Raw genomic sequence first — 15,319 nt, forward strand, 5'->3', positions numbered from 1 at the left:
ATTTCTCATTACCCCCAATGCAGCGCTTCAGCCTCTGTTTTTGTTCTGCTGGGCTCCGCTGTCCGGAAAAAAATTGCTGCAGCACCAAACTTACCTAGCGGAGTTCAGTGGAACGGATCCATTCGAACACACCAATGTGAACGTATCCATAGGTGAACATTAGATCCGTTCAGTCGTTACAATCCGTTCCATTACGATCCGCGACCGGACCGTTTGTTTTTTTTGAGCCAGTGTGAACCGGGTGATAGCGTGCCCACTAATGATGCAATCTCTTTATCTGTGTGGTACAAGAGTAAACTGAGTGAATATACTGTATTTTGAACTGATATTTTAGGTAGTCCTTAAAGAGAACCCGAGGTGGTTTCTAACAATGCTATCAGCATACAGAGGCTGGGTCTGCATATACTGCCCAGCCTCTGTTGCTATACTGTTTCCCCCCAGCCCCCCTCTGCGCTCTGCTGTCCCCCATAAATCAAACGCCGTGCTAGCGACACACAGCGTGTCGCAGCCGGCTGTTTACCTTTTGCAGCGTCAGTCTCGCCGCTCCCCCGCCTACTACATAGCGCCGTTTCCTGCCGGTGTCCCTTCCCTCCAATCAGTGGGGAGGGAAGGTACGCAGGTAGGGAGCGGTGACATAGAGGAGGCGGTGGAGCGGCGAGACTGACACTGCAAAAGGTAAACAGCCGGCTGCGACACAGCGTTTTATGGGGGACAGCAGAGCGCAGAGGGGGGCTTGGGGGGAAACAGTATAGCAACAGAGGCTGGGCAGTATATGCAGACCCAGCCTCTATATGCTAATTGGATTCTTACAACCCACCTCGGGTTCTCTTTAAATAGAACCCGAGGCGACATATTGAAATCCTAATAGGACCCAGAGGCATGTCGCATGCACAATGACATGCCTCTGGGTCATTGTATTGTCTATTCCAGACCCCTCCCCCCCTGTGCTCTGCTACCCCCCCTTTAAAAGGTTGCCAGGCTAGCGACAATCTATGGTGATAGAATGACACCGAGGCATGTCGTTGTGCACATGGCATGCCTCTGGGTCCTATTAGGATTTCAATGTTCCACCTCGGGTTCTCTCTAGTATTACTTAGAATTGATAAGATTGATTAGTGAGCACCTTTTTAAAAAAAAAAAAAAAAAAAAGATTTTTCAAAATCATTGCAAGAATTGGAGCAATCTGTTGCAGAAGTGGATCAGCTGTGCGGAACAACCAATCGCATTCCTTGTCCTGGACATCTCTAATTTGTACCAGTTTTGCTCTGGTTTTGATAAATCTCTCCCATAGTTCCTTCTTCCAACTTGGATGAGACATAGACTGGTGTTGAAAGGCTACGCGACCCCCACAGCTGAGGTATCTCAGAACGCGGTTCCCTTTATAAGCTCAGCCGTGACGCTGTCTTCTGAAATGTTGCTGCTCATTCATACACACTTGTGGATTTGGACTTTGTTTTTTTTTTTTGTAAGAGGTATAATAGATTTTTCTGCTTTTGGTCCTGACTCCTGTGGATGTCTTCAATGCTAGAGGTGATGACACACAGGTACGGCAGACTGGTGAATGGCAATCAATAGATAAAGGGTACAGCAGCCACAGAGCACAAACACTGAAGGGTACAGCAGCCCATGCAGCAGCGCGCTAAGTGCTTTTGCAGAGCGTTTTGTGTTTTTTCACTTTCTGATGTCAGGAAGTGACCTTTCACCTGGAAATGATTAAATACAATGTATTTATTCATGAAAGTGCTGAGGAAATAGCTGTACAAAGTGCTTTTTCAAGCGTTTGCCTATTTCCTTATACCTTCCATTGAGGCAGTGCTCTGGTGAGTGGATCGTAATTGAACCGCTCATATGTGAGCACTCTTATAGGGAATCATTGCACAATAGCTTTTAGGGTGATATATTTTTTTTTTATTTTATTTTATCGCTTGCTCTTAAAAAAAGGACAGTGCCTTTAGAGTGAACAAGCCCTTTAAAGGCCTCCTGAAGCAGAACACAAGGGCTAGCAAGGAGGCACCACCTAGCTCTTGTCTTTTCAAGGCTTCTGATTTAACCAGCAGAAGAACAGTTCTGCATTATAGTAAGAAACTTCCCAAAGCCTACATAATAGCAGCAGTTAAGCATGGATTTCTATAGATGCACTACAGTTAAAAGTGCAAATCCATTCCTAAACTGCTGCAGATTAAGAAGTGCTCGATAGCCGTTCTACAGATAGTGCAGGCTAGACATGATTTGTGAAGGGCTCCTCCCCCCTCACTCAGAGCCTGCTGACAGCAGATCTGTTGGTTACCTTAGCAACAGCAATTTCCCTCACACTGCAAGGAATCTGCATTATTTAGTGACTTTTTAGGATGTCTGAGACCATTCTGCACGGATTTCTAAAAACCTACCTATTTTTTCAATTATTCTGTTAGATCGAATATTAGGATTTTTCCAACATGTCTGATCGGATTTTTATTAAAGAAAAACGGGATAATTTTTTTTTTCTTCATTAAAAAGTTTTTTTTTCGACTTTCATGCAATTGTTTTGGTCAAATGGGAAAAATCGAATGCTTTTATTGTACAGTGTATGGGCACCATTAGGCAGATCAGGCTGTCGCAAGTCACTTTGCTGGCCTCTGATACATATAGCTGCAAATCTAGTTAGAATCGGTATGAGGCCTGAGGCACACTAGAACGCTTTTTTCAGTGTGATCCAGCCCAGGATGCTCCTCTATGTGACAGTGGACCAGTCTGCAAAGAAAAACAGCAAGTCATTTAAACTACTTTTTAGAGCATGGTACACACAGTGGGAATATTAGGCTGTATAGTTTCTACAGTTAGTAAGGTACAATGGCGAGCGCTGTAATATTAGCGCAGGAGATTTGGGTGCAGCCGGCGCCACCATAGTCCGTAGTAGGAATTATGGCTATAGCAGCGCACAGTCAGTAACTTCGGCGCCGTCAGAAGACAGAGCTGAAGTTACTTTTGAAAAACAATAATTCGGCCTCCAGCAATAGCTGGAAGCTGAATTCTATCATTCCCCACCATCCACGTGGACCTGGAGGGGGAATAGTAATTAACGCCACCGGGACTTGTGCAGGAGCAGGATAAGTCCTATACCGGCTGTATCCTGCTCCCAAGTCTCCTACACCGATTTCATACTAAAATGCTTTTGCTAAAAAGGGTTGTGACCAAGGACTGAAGTTCAGGATGCAGTTAGAGGGGAGAACCAGAACTGGGAAGTGTCCCGGGGAGAAGTCCTGGACTTAGGCCCAGTGCACACCGAGCGGTTTTTGGAGCGATCCGCCGGCCGCATCCGCCTGGAAAAATGCTTGGCTAATGTATTGCAATGGGATGGTGCACACGGGCGGTTTGAGGTTTTTGCCAAGGCTCAAACCGCCGGTGTGCACCATACATTGAAATACAATAGCCAAGCGTTTTCACTGGCTGATGCGGCTGGTGGATCGCATACAAAATCCGCTTGGTGTGCACCCGGCCAAATATCTGCTATCTGCTCCCAAAACCGCTAGCGTTTTGACGATCTGCTAGCGGTTTTGGTGTGCACTGGGCCTTACCGATCATGGGTGAGAAGAGTGAAGGAGGCTGAGGCCGCGTGTGAATTGGGAGTCTGAATTCCCACCACTGCAGGTATTTTTCCTGTATAGTCAGCCAGTCTTGTAATAATTGGCTTCACAGGAAGCTGTAATTAGAAAAACAAGAAAGGCAAGACGAACAAAAAGCCCAGCATTGTTGGCAAGTCGTCTGTCAGCCTCGTATTTCACACGGAAGAAACGTGAGGGACACAAATCCTGAGCTGTAGGTGAGTTTATTGTGCAAATATCTCCTCTGCCTGACCTGTGGGATGGCTGAGCAGGAAGTGAGCTGTGCGACGCTGCAAAAGCCTCCCCCATTCTTACCTGAGGAAGGCTTTTCTGTTTACTGTCCTTAATAGTTTAGGATTATGTGGAAGGCCATTCATCCCATAAGTTTATACTTATGACAGGCCATATCTCAGGAAGGAGAGAGTTTGACTCTTCCATTTCCAATTTGCATAAAATTATCAACTCAGAAATGTTAGCACCCCACCCCCCTCACATCCCTAACAGTTTTATAGTAGTGATGACATCTGCAGCACTTTACAGAGTACGTAGTCATGTGACTGACTCCTCAGAGGAGCTCACAACCTAATCCTACCATAGTCCTAGTGTAATGTGCTATCATATTATTATGTGTTTATGTAGAAGTGACCTCATCTGCAGCACTTTACAGAGTACATAGTCATGTGACTGATTGTCTCCTCAGAGGAGCTCACAGTTTAATCCTACCGTAGCCATAGTCTAATGTCCTACTTTTTTAATTACAGCTTTCTAATGTGCTGCAGTGTGACAGTTAGAGATGAATACTTTTATTTCAGATGATTTCAGAAGGAAACAAATATGGCAGCCTCCATTTCCCTCTCAATTCAGGAGTCCTTTAAAGAGAAACCGTAACCAAGAACTGAACATCATCCCAATCAGTAGCTGATACCCACTTTTTTTCCCATGAAAATTCTTTACCTTTTCTTACACGCATCGGGATGCTCTGTATAGCTGATGATTTGGGGAACCACCCCCCACAGTGTGATGTCAGGACCATAGTCCTGACAGTTTCCTGTCTGTGAGCCATATTGCATTGTGGGAAATAGCTGTTTACAGCTGTTTCCAACTTTCAAAAAAGCAAGCAGCATCTCCTTCCACTGACATCACCTGCCAGCAGTAAAAATATCACCATGTGATATCAGAATGTAAATCAGGGAGAGGAAAGATTTTACAATGGGCAAACACTGACTAAATCATTTATACATAATTATTGTAAAAATGAAGCACTTTTTTTTATTTTCACCAGAGTTCCTCTTTAAGTCTTGCTCCATGCACAGTTTGAAGCAAGTTAACTTAATAAGATTTTTTTAAATAGATATAAACAAGCAGTATATTCTGGTAAAGCACAGCTGTCACTACAATGTTTTTGGTTATCTGTCGTTTGCATCCAGAAACTGTTTTCTGTGTAGTGTCCCTTTAACCCTCACTACTGGGGGTGACAGAAAACGATTGGTTTGCTGCCATTAGATTTATCTAGTGGACGGGGACTTCATGTGTATCGGAAAACTTCTGTTCATTTGCTTGACTCACGGCGGACCTTCAATTAGTTTGCAAAGAACAATCTGTTACAGATTAACTTGTGCTTCCAGGACTGCCGGACGTGTGACATTGGATAAGGTGTATATTAAACAGCGAAGAGTCAATAAACCTGTTTACCACAACATTGGCTTAATGCTGCGCACAGCAGCAGGGCTGACTGCAGCCTCACCAGAGCTGGCATTCATGAATCCTGTAACGGGCATAGGTTTTTTTTTTTTGTATGTAATGGAAAAATAGATTTAACTTGGACCTGAACTCTTGCACAGGACAGAAGGAAAACCGAGAAATGCACCCTGTATGTATTTAGAGAGTTTAGCATGTCTAATTCCCCTCATCTATGGCTCATCACAACTGTAATTTGATAACTCAGCTGTGTCAGCTGACTGCCATGGCAGAGAGGCTAATTTGAAAGCACAGGATGTTAACAATGTCTGCTTCCATGAAAGCAGGAAGTAGCCACACTGCAGATTTATTGCAGGATTTGTATCAGCTGTGACAGACATTTTCTCCTGGCCGCCTCATCGGAGCCTCAGTGTTCTATGCTCTGTTCATTGTTTCTCTTTATAAACAATAAAATCAGATCTATTTGCTACATTAGCATTTTGGGCATAGCTGTTAGCATCCAAAATGCTGCTGGTCGTTGCAGCGGCCGATTGCGCATGCTGCCGTCCCCGTATGAAAGACCGACACCGTCTACAAGACTGCTCCGTCTTTCCCAAATACCTACTGATAAGTAAATTTACCCTAGACTTTGATACATGCACGGCACAATACATACGTAGACATATGACTATGGTAGGGATTAGATTGTGAGCCTCTCTGAGGGGCCGTTAGTGACAAGACAATATACTCTGTACAGCGCTGTGTAATATGTCAGTGCTATATAAATACTTAGAGAAACTCTGACCAAGAATTGAACTTTATCCCAATCAGTAGCTGATACCCCCTTTTACATGACAAATCTATTCCATTTCACAAACAGACCATCAGGGGGCGCTGTATGACTGATATTGTGGTGAAACCCCTCCCACAAGAAGCTCTGAGTACCGAGGCACTCCTGGCAGTTTCCTATCTCTGAACCTTGTTGCATTGTGGGAAATAGCTGTTTACAGCTGGTTCCAACTGCCAAAAACCATGCAGCAGCTACATCACCTGCCAGCAGTAAAAATGTCACCATGTGATAAATGTCAGAATGTTAATCAGGGAGAGGAAAGCCTTTACAATGGGCAAACACTGACTAAATCATTTATACATAATTATTGTTAAAATTAAGCACTTTTTTATGACATTCTTTTCACTGGAGTTCCTCTTTAAATATAGGTCCTTCTCATCAGTTGACCTGGTCCCTCTTACACCTGCGGTAACTGACAGGTCGGCATCTATGTGCAGAGAAGTAATAGCTGTTGGGCAATAAGAGACCGAGTGAAGAGGGGGATCCCTGACAACCGTCTTAAAGCACACCTGACATGAGATTGATATGGAGGCTGCCTTATTTATTTACTGTTAAACAATTGCCTGGCTGTCCTGCTGATCTTCTGCCTCTAATACTTTTAGTCAGAGACCCTGAACAAGCATGCAGCAGGTCAGGTACTTGGATTGAAGTCTGGCTGGATTAGCTGCATGCTAGTTTCAGGTGTGTGATTCAGATACTGATCTGTGAAAGTTCAGCAGGACTGTCAGGCAACTGTTATTGTTTAAAAGTAAATAAATATGGCAGCCTCCATACTCCGCTCAGTTGAGGTGTCCTTTTAGCCTCATACACGTGCTAAACGAAACTTGGTTGAGGTGGCTGATTCTCTGGCAAGAATCTAGCATGTGTACAGCATCCCCCTATGCCCAATGCCTAAGCCAGTGGATCAACTTGGCTAACCTCAATTTTTTTTTCTCTCTTGCCGCAGCACATACCTTGTCCACCACTCCATAGCCTCTCCTCTCTCCCGCATAGCAACAGAACAGGTTGCTAGTCTGCAGTCTGTACAGTCTCCAGTCAGCAGTGTCATCTGAGGGATTGGGTCTCAATCCCTGCTGGGTGACTTGCCTAGTACATGGGTACAAAGGCTTTAGCCGCCCTGCAGACGAGGAACTGCCAGTTTGTGTAAATCCAGCCATGTACAGGACACTTATCACCCACAGAGTACATGCAGTTGGGGCCCCGGTGCTCAGATCCAGCAACATGGAAAAAAAAGAAAGGTCTCATCTTAAAATTCATATTCTTAAAAATTCAGTAAGATGCGGTGACCTACTGGAACACATACTGTATGGGGTGCTTTAGATTTTATTTTATATGTCGCTCTCACTTACAGTAGGCAGTAAAGATATGAGTGATTTTGGGCTAGTCCATCTCCTCATGGGGGGATGTGTGTTTTTTTTCTCAAACACACTTACCAAAGGACAGCTGCATAGTCCAGGTGCCAAAATAGTGGCTAGCATTTTTGCATAGAAGCTTTTCAGGGAGTACTTTTGTAAAGGAAATGTGGAGAATACTCCTTGAGGAAATTGACTATTCCACAGGGAAAAAAGTAATTCTAGTTCATTTTACTTTGGGTATGTTTTTTTTTTTTTTTTTTTTTTTTTTTAATTTTAACATTTTTCTTGATAGTGGACCTGGCACTCCTCCTTTCCCTCCACTCATGGCTGGAGCATCAGCACTCTGCTGGAAAATTCCCCAGTGCCCAAGCCCTCCGCTGCTGATTCTTCACACCGGAAGTGAAAGCAACGACTTGCATCACTTCCGGTGTCATGTCAAAAAGGCACCAGCCTGATCCCTACTGATCATTCTGCATTTGTCACTTTTATCCTTCTATGTGGGAAGAGGGGGGGGGGGGGTGTTGCTAGCCACATGAAGGGGTTTAGATCCTAAGAGGGGGGCCTCATGGTCATTTTGCTGAGGGGTCCCATAGGTTGTTGCTGCACTCTGGATTAAATGTACAATATTTTAACCAGTGGCACCGTCACTGGTGTGCTCCCCTGGATGGGAAGGCAGTGTAGTTTGGTTCTTTTACTGCTTACAGTGATGCCATTTTGTGTGGCCCAAGAGAGCTTCAGATGTGCAAAGAGGGTCGTGTTCGACCCGCGGATCTTGTGCTTCACACCTGTGCTCTAAATGATGGGATTAAAAGTTGTCCAGGAGGACAAATTATCTTATATCTTAAAGGGTCACTACAGCGAAGAACTGTAAAATTTAAAATCTGAGCAAACCTATACAAATAAGTACATTTTTCCAGAGTAAAATGAGCCATAAATTGCTTTTCTCCTATGTTGCTGTCACTTACAGTAGGTAGTAGAAATCTGACAAAAGTGACAAGTTTTAGACTAGCCCATCTCTTCATAGGGGTTTCTCAGCAAGGCTTTTATTCTTTATAAAGATATTCCCTAAAATGGATTTAAACAATGATGCTGGCCAGCGTCCCTGCTTGCTACACAGTTTTTTGACAGTTGGACAGAGCAACTGCCATTCACTAAGGCAGTGTTTCCATTTGTGAAGTGATGTGAGTGTGGCTACGCAGCCGCATCTCATCACTTCCGCTGCCGGCCGCATCACTTCCGCATCTCCGATGCGGAAGTGTATTGAGGAGATGGGACTCGGATGCGGCCGTGCGAAAATCTGCATCATGCTGCAAATTATCAGATTGCACCGCTCCGCACACCATGCACGCAGTGGAAACTGTTCCACTGGCGTGCATGTGTTTCAGGACACCTGCGGTGCGATGCGGCTATGCAGCTGCATCGCACCGCACCTAGTGGAAATGAGCCCCTAGTGCTTTTGAAAACAAATATATCCCTGAGAACCCCCTATGAAGAGATGGACTAGTCCAAAACCTCTCACTTCTGTCAGATTTCTACTACCTACTGTAAGTGACAGCAAAATAGGAGAAAAGTAATTTAAGGCTCATTTTACTCTGGAAAAATGAAACATATTTTAAATTTTACAGTTTTTCACTATTTTATTTAAAATAAACACATGAGGTAACTTCAAATGAACATTACATAGTTACATAGTTACCTCGCCATCAGTTCCACTCAGTTCATCATGTTCTTCTGACAAGATCCCTCCCAGTTCTGACAACATTTTGTCAGAACTGAAATATATCAGTTGCTGTCAGTTATAGCTGAGAGGACAACTGATATGCCAAGTAATGTCTGTTTCCCTATGGCTCAAGTGGGCAATGTTACAGTTTAACAGTGTGCTGACCAAAAAGCCGTTATGGTAATGGCAATTTTCAAAATGGAGGACGGAGAATTCCCTTGATCACAGTGGACAGACAGGACACGGGAAGGGAGGAGGAGATTGAGGAGTAGACTACAAGGGAGATATGTATGACTTGTGAATGTTTATTTTGACTTTTAATTTTCAGTTCAGGTTTTCTTTGAGAAATTTGCCTGGGTCATTCGTTCTTTTTGAGGTAATTTTTTTCATCAGGCAGGTATGATGTATTTTCCGGAATATTTCTGTACGGGTTGGAGGTAGTGATCTCCAGGACCTGGGTAAGGGAGTAGCTGAGGCATTGCATACATTTGTAACAGATACATTGTCTGCCTTAGGAACATCCTATACATTATAGAGTGCGGTCCAAGGATTACTGTATTTTTCGGACTATAAGACGTTCCTGACCATAAGACGCACCTAGGCTTAGAGGACAAAAACCAGGAGAACAAATATATACTAAACCTTGTGCATCCATGGTGAAGGGGCATCTTGTGGATTATGCCACCTTGTACCACGTGTCTCCCAGTGTTCTCTGTCCACCTTGTGTCCCCCTGTGTCCTCCTCCATTTGTCCCCCTGTGTCGTCCTCTGCATGGACACAGTACAGGGAGTCCCCGACATTGTGGCGGGTTGGAGGTTCGTATTGGCAGGTGATCACAAGTCAGGAACTATATGCATTTGGACTATAAGGCCTCGTTCACATCTACGTAGTGCAGATGGCCGTGCCCAGATTGCACGCCATCTGCACCGCTTCCCGCTGCGCTGCTGATCCCATTCCTTACAGTGAATGGGTCAGCTCTGCGCTTGCGGGCAGAATGCATGCAGCAGTATGCAAGCGCATCATTGCACATCGTACTGTTGCGTAGCGCATATGATGTGAACGGCACAAGGGCTGTCTATGCCCTCTGCTGTGATTGCGTGTTGCACATCATACGCGCTTCCAAATGCGCACGGACGCCCGTATGATGGGAACGAGGCCTAAGACGCAGTGACTTTTATTTCCCCCACTTTTGAGGAAGAAAATGTGAGTCATATAGTCCAAAAAATACAGTACATTATGGGTTTTTAAAAATACCGGTTCCAAAGTCTGTGCCTGTCATGTACAGTAATCTGGTTGCTTTGAGCAGTTGTGTGTAGTTTGGGTATAATGTGGTGATGTGGCATTGATGTACCGTGTGGAGTGCTGTCTGCATATTGCATAAATGGAGCGGAGGTATTCTTGCTGCCAGTCTATAGCCCATGTCCTGTGTCTTCTTGCAGTGTGCCCTGGCGATGTACAGCGTTCCCTCTGCAGCGAGTGCCACATGTCCGAAGAATGCTGGAATTGCAGGAGGGGAGAGCCCACTTCAACAAGAGAGAGCGAAACAAAAAGGAGAAGGACGAGCAAAAGGACAACACTGACAAGAGCAACCCCCAGAAAGCCCTGCGGAGCCATCTGAAGACCCCCAGCCCTCCAAAGAGCCTGGCGAGCCCCACTGCGTCTGTGACTGTGAGCTCCGGATCTCTGTCAATGCATTCCAGTAATCCCAAAGTGCGAAACTCCCCATCAGGAAACACACAGAGGTAAGAGCCGCAGCTTTACCCGCAGGTGTGCGCAGGTCCCACAGGGAAGAGTAGACCTCAAAGGGGAGGAAGTGAGAGTAAAACGGAGGCTTATAGGCCAGTTGCCTGACTTCCATGCTTATGCTCCGCCTCTAATACTAGAAGCCAGTGTTCCCCAACCCTGTCCTCAAGGCCCACCAACAATGCATGTTTTGTGGAAATTCACAGAAGTAGTTAGTGACACTGAAGCGAAAAAAAAAACTATGACATAATGTATTGTATGTGTAGTACGGATAAATGCTGGAACATTAGTAGCAAAGAAAATAGTCTCATATTTTTATTTTTAGTAAAAAAATGTATAACATTGTATCATTCTCTAATATTTGCAGTTTACACACTACACTCTGCATTTTAAATTATTTCACAGTGCAGGCTAATGACCTTTTAAACTCTCCTCTGCAGAAAAAAAAGCAACAAAATACAGTGACATACACTTGAGATAATAAGCTTCGGAAGACAGCGCTCTCTGCGACTTTGAAAGTGGAGAGATCAGTGGCTCTTTTGGGTAGATAACAACTGGAGTTTCTTTACTTCCTGTAATGGAAACCATATTAGACTCATCTCTGCTGCTAATGTTGTATTTCTTAGCTGTGCTACACATAAAAATAATTTTCTAAGTTTTTCACTTCATATTCCCTTTAATCAGCTCTGCTGAGACACTAATTACCCCACCTGTGCATGTTTGTGGTTTCCTGCAAAACATTTACTGTTGGTGGGCCCTGGGGACAGGGTTAGGGAACTGTGTTATAAGACACTGACCTAGAATGAGCATGCTTGTTGCAGGTGTGTGACTCCAACACAAAGCCAAAAGCTCAGCACGACAGCCTGGTAACTGGCATTGCTTATAAGGGAATGAAGATGGCTTTCTCCGTATTCCTCTTCTTTCCGGCGATGTCTGATGGTGCTGCCTGTAAATTTACACTGCCCTGCTTGCGCAGTAGAGGCCTGTGCGGCCACTTGTCCTATTTACTTGTTCTACCCCAGATATCTCAGCTTCCACACTACCCACATTTTCAGGGTAGGGAGGGGTCCCCGCACTAAATCTGTGCAAAATTGCAGCCCCCCAAGCCCCGCTGATTCAAGAGATACGTTTCTGTAATCTATCTCTGGAACCAGCAATGGCTCAGGCCCCCTACCCTGAAATTTGGGGACTGTAGGTGGTGTGGAAGCGGAAATATTCAAATATTCAAGTCCCCCGATGAGCATGCATGGAAGGCAGTGTGGAAGGGAGCTTCCGAGCAGCACGATCAGACATTACACTGGTTCCCTTTAAGGGACAGCAGTGCTACTGGACGGCTTGCTTTATGGGAGGTCAGTGATGCTGAGGACTCCTGTACAGAGTTAAGATTTCTGGATGAAACGATCAGGAATGATTGTTCTGGTCAAGGAAAATCTGGGGTGGAAATGTATTGGTGGGAAGAATGGAAGAGTGTGGGCAGAATACGGGCAAGGGGTATGGCGGTGGTCTCCTGGTGTATGGTAGGGAGCCAGCCCAAGAGGGTTTAAAGCAGGCATGGGCAAACTTGGCCCTCCAGCTGTTAAGGAACTACAAGTCCCACAATGCATTGCAGGAGTCTGACAGCCACAGTCATGCATTTTGGAACTTGTAGTTCCGTAACAGCTGGAGGGCCGAGTTTGCCTATGCCTGGTTTAAAGTGTACTTGAGACTAATCAAAGTGTGCTGTATTTATACTTGGGGGGGGGGGGGGGGGGGCTTCCTCCAGCCATGTGGACCCCCTCGTCATCCTCCGGAGCTGCTCCAGTCCTCCAATGGCCGGCCCCGTGTTTTACAGGCAAAGAATGCTCCTGAAAATAAGGGCGCATGGCCTGCCTGTGCATACACAGTATAGCGGGACTGGCCAGGGCGGGGGGTAGGGACCAGAGCATCCCAGGAGGACTATAAGGGAGCCAATGGTCTACAGGTGGCTAGAGGAAGCAGGCAAATATAAATGGAGCACTTTTATTAGTCTCTGGTTTCCTTCACGCTGTCATACTTCTAATCTCAAGCTAAAGTTACTGTATGTAGACTGTTGTGTGTTCAAACCTGCCCTTTAGTTTTTAGTGTGTACCGTACCCGGTAGCGGATTCTGTTGGCAGACAGTGTGAGAAAAGCCTGTTAAATAGTAGAATTTGAAAAGATTGCTAGGTGTATCTTCCATCTTTCAAATGATCCATGTTATGGTTCACTCAGAAGATCAAAGTTGAATTCTGGTTGGCATTCTGCACAGAGGAGAGTGCATGGCACGGGCAAGTGCAGCTAGGTGAATTTCCTGTTATGTGTTCTCTTGATGAAGAGACCCATAGCGGCCTCGAAACCTTTGCTTGGATTTGTTTTGACTTTGAGTGTTGGCTACCTGAATTTTGTTTGAAGTCAAGCAAGGAAAACAAAGAAAGATTGCTTTGACTTAGGCCCAGTTCACATTGGCGCTAAAAACAGTCAGTTCCCGGATCGGAAGGGAACAGATCGGATGTGAATGGATCCAATGCAGGGCTGTGGAGTGGGTACAAAAATCCACCGACTCCGACTCCTCAGTTTAGGATTCCACCAACTCCTCTAATTTGCATATTACAATCTTGTTGATTGAAAGTATGTAACATGAAATTCATCTCCTAACTGCCAACGCTTAGGAATTTTAAAAGACAACTGAAATGAGAAGGATACGTAGACTGCCATATTTATTCCCTTTAGTCATAGACTAAAACTAGTCCTTGGTAAGAGTACTTGAAAAAGGTACAGACCAGAACAAAGAACATCTATCAGGCCCTAGGCAATGTAACTGTGGGTACATGTAAGAGTGATGTGCAGGTACTCTGCAGGGGAATAAGGAGATTCTTCCTCTATTATACATCTGAACATGGATCAGGCCCTAGGCAATGTAACTGTGGGTACATGTAAGAATGAGGTGCAGGTACTTGCAGGGGAATGAGGAGATTATTCCTCTATTACACATTCTTCATGCACAATCTGAACCAGGTTTATGGGTGATAGACAACACCTCTGTGTTCAATGTGCACAACATTCTCAGTGGATTCCCTGCAGCTCTGTGGGGAGTGCATATGTAGAGTATAGTACTACTGTGTAACAAAGTAAACCTGAGACAGATGAAATTAAAGTTTTATACATACCTGGGGCTTCCTCCAGCCCCTTCAGGCTAATCAGTCCCTCGATGTCCTCTGCATCTTCTGCTATGAGTCCAGGTACTTGAGCCAGTCGGGTGTAGTGCGCATGCTCACACTCCGCCGGGAGCGTACTACACCTGCGTAGCACTATTGCGCAGGTGCAGAATGCTCCTGGCTGTAGGAGCGGCACGTGGCCGGACTGCGCTGACTGGCTGAATTTCCAGGTTTCATAGCAGAAGATCCAGGTGGTGGAGGAGGACAGCGAGGGACTGATTAGCCTGAAGGGGGCTGGAGGAAGCCCCAGGTATGTATAAAAATTTTCTTTTCATCCATCTCAGGTACCCTTTAATTCGTAGTCACCAAACCAAATTTTAACAAATTATTTGATTTCATGAGCAAAGAGACATTTGCATAAATCAGCATCTATTAGTGACACGGCTACACATCAGGCTTTATTCTTACAGTATAGATGTTTAGTATATATGCGATTCCTGTGTACACATATATACTGCACAGTCACAATCAGATATCTATATCTGACTTAAAAAATACAGGGACTGCTTTATTAAAAGCGGATCCGAGATGAAAAACTAACTATAACAAGTAACTTGTCTATATAATCTAAAGTTTAGATAGCTTACACAGCAAATCTAGCTACAAACAGCTTTAATAGAATAAGAATATTTCTTACTATGATACAATGACAGCAGCCATGTTGTTTGTAAACATTACACAGAGGCAGGCTTATCTGCATCTTGAGCAAAAAAAAAAACCTAATCCCCCCCCCCCCCTCCTACCTCCTCCCCTCTGCCTCTGAAATCTCTGGCTAGTAATACCTCCCCCTCCTCCTGCCCAGACTGAGCTCCCATGAGCCCTTGCTACTGTCTGAAAATGCTTTGGCTCTCTGAAAACCTGTGGGCGAGGCTTGTTTAGTTTATAGGGAATTAGAGGATTAAAACAAAAACAAAGTATTTATTTGGCTTGAGGGACGCCCTATAAACAATAGGAAAGGAACACAATTATGCAATGAGTAAAAGTTCACCTCGGATCCACTTGAAGCAGCACAAGTAACTGTTTTTTGATTAGTTTATTCCATTTTTGTGGACGAAGCACAGCTATTACTGTATATATACATTTATGATTATCTGACAAATAGAACATTTTATCATATTTTCTATTTTAATTACAGTTTAAATTCATTATTAGGAGTCCGAGTCGGTGCATTTTTTTTCGAC

At 44.6% G+C, this 15,319-nt stretch overlaps 1 protein-coding gene across 4 annotated transcripts in view; it reads left to right on the forward strand.

Moving 5' to 3' along the window:
* BCL9 (BCL9 transcription coactivator) overlaps positions 1–15,319 on the forward strand; it is a 360,097-nt gene that overhangs the window by 275,964 nt on the left and 68,814 nt on the right. For all 4 annotated transcript variants that reach the window (XM_068270730.1, XM_068270729.1, XM_068270731.1 and 1 more), the window contains one exon: positions 10,623–10,925. In XM_068270730.1, coding sequence (XP_068126831.1) covers positions 10,678–10,925 — 248 coding nt within the window. In that variant the 5' untranslated portion in view covers positions 10,623–10,677. The remainder of the gene's footprint in view (positions 1–10,622; positions 10,926–15,319) is intronic.

This window comes from Hyperolius riggenbachi, chromosome 2, assembly GCF_040937935.1.
Source record: "Hyperolius riggenbachi isolate aHypRig1 chromosome 2, aHypRig1.pri, whole genome shotgun sequence".
NCBI classification, from domain to species: Eukaryota; Metazoa; Chordata; class Amphibia; order Anura; family Hyperoliidae; genus Hyperolius; species Hyperolius riggenbachi.